This window comes from Charadrius vociferus, unplaced genomic scaffold, assembly GCF_000708025.1.
Source record: "Charadrius vociferus isolate BGI_N301 unplaced genomic scaffold, ASM70802v2 scaffold163, whole genome shotgun sequence".
NCBI lineage: Eukaryota > Metazoa > Chordata > Aves > Charadriiformes > Charadriidae > Charadrius > Charadrius vociferus.
The window spans coordinates 15,917,852-15,926,854 of record NW_009648332.1 but is presented as its reverse complement, the minus strand read 5'-3'; the positions used below and the strand labels follow the sequence as shown (position 1 = coordinate 15,926,854).

The following is a 9,003-nucleotide window of genomic DNA, read 5'->3' as shown; positions in this document are numbered from 1 at the left end:
AAGTAAGTTCAGCTTCCACACCAGGTACATCTGCTCATGGAACTTCACTACGTGGACTTTCCTCCAGGTGTAAGCAAAGGGAGACAAAGGATTAAAGTGTCATTTAATTTAGTAAATGCTGGGGACAGATCTCTTTAAAAAGTAAAGGAGTGGCATTTTTGAAAGGGCCATTTCTACCCTCTATAAAAAAGACAACATTAGTAAGAGTCTAAAACCAAGGCAGTGCTCCTTAGTTTACCAGTTCTCTTCATTTTTATCTGCTGAGCTACAGCAACCTTAGTGTCTGTGCCTCCATCTTTTGAACTTCAGCACATTAGCTATTATTCCCCCACACTTTTGACACAAGAGTTGAATAAACAAAATGGGAATGCGTAACGACAGACTATTTATGATCATTTTTAGAGCACCGAGAGATCCTTTGCCACTCTCACACCTTTTGGAGACAGAACAATATTCATTATCGTATTTTAGACTTTAAATAATTATTTACGGAGCACAATGAAGTCTTGATAATAAATACATTATGTAAACACTAGACACCATTGTCCCACTTCACACTAAACTAGCATTCCTTTTTCACATCATAATTCAAAAATGGTAATCCAGAACACTTTGCTTTAGCAGTAAAAAATAGCAATAGCAATAATCAACAATGGACACAAATACCTTCTTACCAGCAACACAGTCTCTTTCTTCTACAGCAAAGCAGTGCAGAAATTCTAGGGCTTAGCTGAAAAATTGTTAAAGAGGTTGAAGCCAGGACCACTGGCATAAAATGAAAGGGAGGAGCAAAGTTGTTTCTAGGGTAGAGGGGAATAAATAAATGAAAGAAAGAAAGGGTGACAGAAGAGCTACAGCTCCCCTTTCCAAACTGCCTGCCAGTACAATGCAAGGGCAAAATGTCATAGGATGACTCAAGATAGCCAGGATCGCCAGGCTTCCTAGGACAAGCCTGTGAATTACTTCCTAATTACAGGGCACTCATGTTGGCCAGATACTAACGGGGCGTACTGCAGAAGAGCAGAGAGATGGGCCAATGTTACTGAGCAGGGAGGGTGTTGTAGGCACAGCAACCACACATTCGGTGCCCCACTGGACTGGCAACATGGTGGCAGGCACCCTAACTGCAGGGTTGTCAGTGGCTGCCTGAAGCGATGCAACAGCAAGAAGCCAAAACCAGGTATTTGAATGCAGAATGGTCTCCTGCTCCAGGTAACAAAGATCAGTACCACTCCTGACTACATATATATGACCCAAGACCCGATTACCATCGGAGTGTTATGCCTCAGTCATTTTCCATCGATCAGTCACAGAGATTGCAGTTTCTGAGCACCGTAATATCCTTGAAGAACACATCTTCAGCTGCAGATGAGGAGTACTCTCCTAACTTGTTTTAACTGCAAGAGTCAAACACAGTAGGTCAAGCAGGGCTCTGACAGGGTAAAGCAGAACATAAGTGAATTTTCAATACCTAAACACACAACTGATTTAAAAAGTGGCCCTGCTTTAGTGACAGCGCCTGCATTTCCCCTTTTGCATGTGCACAAGGTTAACCTGGTTTGAGATGCTGGATTCCAAACTTCTGTTTCGGCCTGACTGGGACTGGGAACCTGATGCTGCTGCAGAATTCCCTGGAGGGCCTCATCAGGATACTTCTCCACTTTTTGGAGCTTTGTGAACTCTCGTACCTTTCTGTACTGACAAAGAAAGGATATGAATGTATTTATTTATGCATACACCACCTCCCCCCCTTTCATCTAGCATAAACAAGTTTTACAGTTAAAACATCCTCCCAAAGGGTAAAAAACATCAATTTAAATCACTGTTTTTCAAGTTTACATTAGAATTCTAATCACTCTGGCATCCATCTTCTGAGAAATAGCAAACTGCCAACACTATGCATAAAGTAACCCAAACCTAAAAGAGAAAACTCCATGTTTACTTCCTTAAGTCTTACTCCTTAGAAGTGATTTTCATTTACACTTCAAGGATTATTTAAAACCAAAAACCAAAATCCTTGCCCTCCTCTTTTCAGAAGTTAGCCAGACTCAGGATGAATACATTTGTTGTCATTTTGTTGTTATTCTGAGAGCTGCTGGTTTAGTTGGCAGAGACTTGAATTTAGTCCTTGGTTTTTGGTTCTGTATTCACCTAAATAAATGAGTAGTATGTATTCAAAGATGTGATTAGTTGTATTAGACTATAATCTCTATGACACATGCAAAAGTTCATCTTAGTAATTTTTACAGCTAAAAATATGATCACCAAATACCAAAGTTAAGAAAAGTATATTTATTTGATTCTCCTTTTTGTTTGATGACAAAGTAGTACATTTCATTAACAGTAGCACAGAAAGGAACAATTTTGAATTTATGCGAGATGGAACATAACAGAAGACGGTAAACGCATGAAGTGGCATGTGACAGTTTTCACCAGATTTAGCAGCACTTACAATTTCCATAATGCACTCAACATCACACTTCTGAAACCAACAACGCAAACTCGCTCTTTTGAAGCTTCTGAAGCACTCCTTACATTGGTGCACCTTTCCCATATTTAGTTGTGAGAAATACAGAACTCTGCGTATATCAAGTTACCAAACGTATATACATAAACCAACCAAAAAAACTCACTGCAAAAAGTAAGCCTCAGTCTTCGCTGTTAGAACAGAGAGGAGCAGCTCTTTCATTATCAGATATGCTTCATACAAGCTCACAGACTTCTCATAAATCTCATATATACATTGCCTGCTCAGATGGAGATTATTATTTTTTTGCCCAAAACTATTTCTCATTTTTTTATGTATATATATAAAAATCACTAAAAGGGTGAAAAGGAATGAGGAAAGTGGATAGGGGTAAGAGAGTGTTTTTTTCTTGGGATTCTGGACTTCTGGGTAATATTTATTCCTACCATGCAGGACAGTTGCCTCTGAAGTGGGAACCATGGCAGCTTCCCTGAGGTTTTTTTTCCTAAAGGGGAATTTACTTGACTGAAACATTGAGGGGTTTTGCCCTCAGACAGGGGGAAAAAAAAAAAAAGCTTCCAATGTCAGTTAAAAATAGCTACTTTCAAAAAATGAATGTACAACTGGCTCCCAGCTAAGGTTGTGAAGTTTCATGAAGGAAGCTTCTCCCATTTGAGAAGCTACAATGTGATACTCTCTTATTCCTTCCATTCCCAAGTGTTTTGCATGGAGGACTCATTCTCCAGAGTAATATATGCTGAAAGGGAGGAATAATTTAAATTTAGGGGTATGTGGCATCTGAAATTTACCAAGCCATGCAAATTTAAAGCCATTACAGTGGAAGACTTAAAAAAAAAAAAAAGTTAGTTTCCCTTATTAAGCACAATTATCAGATCAGCATTAACATGCATCACTCTTGGAAAACACAACCACCTTATTTCTTGGCACTTTTGATACCCTTTTAGCCAAATTATATACAAATCTGTAATATGCATCACTATGCAGAAATGTGTATGACTGCGTAGTCATACAACCTTGTGCGATTCTGTATTATAAAAAACAAAAAACACCTGCTACAGTACAGTTGATAAAGCCAAGATGCAAAATACAGACACACTGCATGAGTTTCTTTAAACAAGGCTTAATTCTCTCCTGAATGCATTACTTGAGATGCATATTAAGGACATGAAAATACTAAAAGAATATAGTTTTCTTACATCAGAAAACAAACCTTTTAAATACTCAAATAAATAGCCATTAAATATCAATTTTATCTCCTTTTAGAAATGTTTTAGAAGTAACTGACACTCATTTCCTGCTTCTAACAGATGTTCAAAGATAACTTGCAGATTAAGGCATGAGTGTGTTCTCTTCATTTTCAACTCAACATACCTGTAAAAACGCTCATACTACACTTACCTCCTTTAACAGAATAAACTTGACAAAAGTTTTCTGAGGAAGCATGTATTTGAACAGGTAAAGTGCCCATGTGAAAACAAATACATGGGTTTATATAGTTAATAACACATGCCATTTGAAACAGTCCAGATCTTTTACCCTTTATTCATCATCTAAAGTATCCAAACACTGGAACTATATGAAAACATTAATGAGATTTCCAGTTTTCACTATTTAAGCATACTCAAAACTCCAGTCAGAATCAGAAACCCAATGTATTTGGTGCAGCTCTGGAGTCAAGAAATTAAAAGAAGGCAAGCTTACGCAGAATCTGTGACAAAATAAGAAAAGATTTTCCAGCTCTTAAGGAAATTAATATAAATGGTTTTGCTACTATAACTTTATTATTTAACTCAAAACACCATAAAGCACCAGTGTACTTCACAACAGATCTCCCCATCCTCCCTTCCCACCCCAAAGAACAGTGGTGATGATGAAAATAATGACAGTTGCAGTGAACTTCTGTTTCAAGTCCTACTATTCACTTATCCTTCGTCTAGGAGGAAAGTGGTTTACTTTTCGACTACACACCACAGGAATAGTTATGAAGTCCACCGCCACCAAGCTACCTTCATTCTGTCCCATACAGCCGAGAGAGAATCAAATGCAGGGCGAACATCCAGGATAGTGAACTGGTAGTTCTTATCTACTGCTCCACCATCATAGTAATCAATAACGTATCGCACTTCTTTTCCGCATCGGTCAACAATCCAATCATGTCTGTCAAAGGGAAGTTCATATCTGGAAAGACAGATAACAGATCATAGGCATATTTTAATGGATACTATGAACCTGGGAGAGGGAGCGGAAGTCTTATTTAAGAATATTTATTTATCCAGATACTGGCGTAAGATCCCCACTAGTACTTTTATCTTCTGGTAATTATAACTTGCAACTCCAGTTCTGGAACATCTTAAAATCAATTCTACACCATGTTTTCAGACACGTCTCCCTACCCTCCCACCTCACTGGAAGACCTTCTTTCCTGCCCACGTACCCCATCCATGAACGTATTCTGGCTCTTGGTGAATATTCCTTTGCTTTGCCTCCAAACCGCATCAGTGACGGTCCACATGGACATTCCCTGTGCAAACAATTAAAAAAGAAAGTAGCTTTTACCTTTTAAAACAGTCTTGTTTTAAGTGTTTAAACCAATATGGTAATTTGTTTTAGTAATAGAAAAAATGAGTAAGAGAAAGAGCAACAGTAAAAAATGAACTACAATTGATCTAAACCAGCTTTTTTTTTTTTTTTTTTTTTTTTAAAGGTTTGAAAAGTTCCCAAGCTGCTGACAGCACTTGCTGGTATGACAAAGTACCTTTGATATGCTCCACAACATTGTTCTAACTTAGCAACAGAGCAGTTCGCAGCAAATCTAATCCACGTATTTAATGGATTAAAGAATAGAAAACTGTAATCCAAACTACTGTGTAACAAAGGTCATGGAATTTCAGAGAACAATTTCTACATACAGAATGCTTAACTGGTTTCTCTCTTCTAGGAACAGGGACTATACTGACCTAAAAAGTGACAGAGTTTGTTTTACACCAGTCAATCTTAGTCTTTTACATCTCTTATCTTTTTCATAACATAAACATTTCCATTAAATAATTCCCAAACAGATAAAATAAGAAGTTAATTTCTCCAAATCCACATTATACACACACCACCAAAATGCTCATGAGTTTTATCAACATAGTAATTATTCAGTTCTAGTTAAGCTCTTCTGGATAAACTTTCTCCATACTAATCAAAATGCAGGCTCCTACAAGACTGTAACTTTTGGGACATATCAGCACCAGAATATTTCTGCAAAAACTAAAGAGACATTCTATACTTTAAAAGAATTACAAAAGCAAGAGCTAAACCAAAGGATTTGCTTTTCATTTCATATGTATGTACCCAGCATGAAGAGCTTCCCACTTCAAAATCTCCTTCCAAGCTTGCTCATTATTTTGGTTGTGAATCTTAATGATATTGGTCATGTCTTCACCTGTTATGTCATCATCTTTCCACCTCCACCTAAAAAATAAGAATTTGAAAACTGTTTCTAAGCATTACAGTGTAACTACTCCACCTTCCTCAGTTTACCTGATGGTCTTTTGAATCAAGAGATCTAAGGTTTTATGCAAAGACACAAAGCAAGCATGGAAACTTCTGGTTCATCTGCTTAAGCATCTTGAGAACCACTTCATTTTCTGTGTAAAAGTGTAGTTATCGAAGTTATCATCAAAGAGATCCACAAATTCTAGTTGGCTAATTTAACAGCTTAACTGGACCAGAAAGTTATCCGAGTGTGCAAACATCCGTACATCCACAGTATTTGTAAAAATGTTTAGAAAAAATACCACTTGCATTCCTAATGCACAGAATTCCTGTATTTAACACATTTTGCATAGGCTTAGAAATGCCTTTCATCTCTCTGACCCTGCACTGTGACTATGCGTGCGCTTCCTTTTCAACAGGCACGACATTGAACACATTTAAGTGTTTACAGGATCAGAACTTGTGTGTTCAATATAGACTGCTTAAGACATACTGTCTTAAGAACAATATTGGTATGTAGAACAAAGAATTACTGTTGTTTTAATAGTAACTGACTTAAAAGTTGATCTGTTTGAGAATGACAAACAAATAATTACAAAAGAATGGGGAAACAGCAGGACAGAAGGTTTTTTAGGCCACAGGACACATCTATCACTCACTTAGATCTTGCCTACACTGAATTTTTGTAGACTGAAAACACCTACTTGTCAAACAATTCTCACATTTTCAGACATTTTGCAAACTCAAGTTAGATGTTCTCACAATCATAGAACTTCTACTACCAGTTTATAGCATCAGCATGAAGACAATTGAGTTTGAAAGCTGGCAATCGTGCAACGTTTATCTGTGCCTATGGGCTGACTTTTAAGAAAATTTTCTGAGCTAGTGGCAGTTGCCTGACATTCCCTATCATCTTGCTGATCACTAGGAGACAAGGCCTTTGTCACCATCTCATCCTTTAAAATAAAGCTCTTTATGAAAATAGTAATTTTTTTAAAGAGCTAGTTAATTATTTCCTGCTTAGAGCCCACAAACTCTTAAATAATATTGATGAATAATAAATAATGATACTCCTTCGTGAATTTCAGACCCTCAAGATTCCATCTGATAATTCAAAGTGTATTTACCCTTTTCTTAGCATAGCATTCCAGAACATTTGCTCTGAAGGGTAGACCCATTTCTTGTCAGAATGCGCTCTAGGAATGGAAGATTCTTCTCTAACAGTTGACAATGGAAACGGTTGATCTGGGGATGGCTGCTGATTAGGAGGAGGCATCTAGAAAACAAGAAGAATCAACAACAAACTAGAGCAGGAACAGTGTTCAAGAAAAATCAGAGCCTAATTAATCAGCTGCTACACAGATCAAGAAGTTCAGCCTTCAGTCCATATCTTTCTCTTTTGCAGTAAAGCTCTTTGCACAACTTTATCATCTGAAGACTAATGTCCCTTTTGCCTAAGCTTCAACTTTCAAAACAGCAGTGCTTTTTGTAAATCAGAGGAAATCTTGGAGAGATCCGGATCAGAATTTACCCGTACTACTTTTGCACAGAACCTAGAAACCACTAATATAGCATAAAGACCATGCATATAACTAACAAAGAGAAATCCACACCAAAAGATACTTACAAACTGAAAAAACATCTTCTACCAAAAAGATGTACATTTGAATAAGAGAATGTTAAATAAGATGTCATGTGGTTAAATAGAAATATTTGCATACAAAATGAGAAAAAGCAGTCTTAAAAATTAAAAAATAACTCTAACTGACAAAGTTTCCACCTTCGACAGTATCACTATTTACATTTTGGGGATAGTATTTCAGGAGAAACAAAACTGAAGAAAACATCTGAACTAAGCAAAAGTTACCATGTTGCTAGGATCTATGTCATCTTTCACTTGAGATGCACCAGATGTCACCGGACATGCTACAAATTCATACGCTCTTTCCTGATGTGCAGGAACATCATCTGTGTTCTCAGTTCTGTGATCAGGAGTCTTCATGTGCATTGGACAACCTGAGAAACAGGAAAAAATAGTTTATCTTTTGCTATAAAATGGTGACATGACAGGAGTGGGGAACAGTTCACTGAATGAGCAGTTGACGTAAATAGAAACCGGTATTTCACTTTTTCTTCTGCACTTGGCAGCTGTTTTAACCATTCTCTTTCCTGCCTATTTTAGGACCCAGCACCATGGTAAGACCTAAAATTCTTATGTAGTCCTTGAATGCTCATTCCCCACCCCTACACTGAACTGTCCGTAGCTAAGATTTCCACAGCAACCTTAATCCAACATGTGTTGATTGTGTTAATGGAAGAGCTGATGTTCTTCTCCAGACATTCATCTTATCCCACCCTTCTGCTGCCCTTTTCCAGATGTGTGTTCTCCAGCAACAACCACCTGCTCCCAGTTACCACTTTTGTAGGGGCCCCTGCACCTCCCTGACCCTTTGTGTGTGTACCACTCGATGGGAACAGATTTGCAGGACCCTTGTGAAACATGACAACTGGGAGCAACCCACAGGTTCTACAGCAAGCACCTACTGTCTCTATAGACAGAACAGCTTGCATGTTGTTCTGGTGAACATCTGACTCCTTTTCATGAAACCTATTTTTGCTAAAGGGGAAACTCAAATTTTTATTTGCAGAATCGTGTTTGGGTTTTTTTTTCAAGTATTTGTCAATCGTTTTCCGTGTAAAGAGTTTATTTCATTTAAGTTTCAAGAACAATTACCACTCATTTTTTCCTGGTGCATAGGACATTCTGAAGGCAGAGACGCCGTGTGATGTTGCTTGGGCGCATTTGGCGACTGACCCGCAGCAGCCGGGGAGGACGCAGACAGACCCATGGCTTTTGCCCACCAGGGTCTGTTTAGATCGAGTTTCTAGAGCAAAATAAGCAAACGTTTGTAATACAAAACTACGCTGGCGAATATGAGTACTGATGCGTTGCCTGATCACACATTTAAAAATTACATAAAACATCGGTTTAAGTAACAACCCCCCCCGCCTAAATAGAAATCTACAGCCCG

At 37.9% G+C, this 9,003-nt stretch overlaps 1 protein-coding gene across 1 annotated transcript; it reads right to left on the bottom strand.

Moving 5' to 3' along the window:
- Window positions 1–4,255: 4,255 nt before the first annotated feature.
- Window positions 4,256–8,831, bottom strand: LOC104286187 (cytochrome c-type heme lyase). The gene is made up of 6 exons (XM_009884754.1): window positions 8,706–8,831; window positions 7,839–7,987; window positions 7,099–7,247; window positions 5,828–5,947; window positions 4,923–5,009; window positions 4,256–4,666 (listed from the first exon to the last, which is right to left on the bottom strand). Exons 1-6 carry the CDS (start codon window positions 8,818–8,820, stop codon window positions 4,468–4,470), a joined length of 819 nt encoding a protein of 272 aa, XP_009883056.1. The 5' UTR covers window positions 8,821–8,831; the 3' UTR covers window positions 4,256–4,467.
- Between the last annotated feature and the right edge of the window lie 172 nt (window positions 8,832–9,003).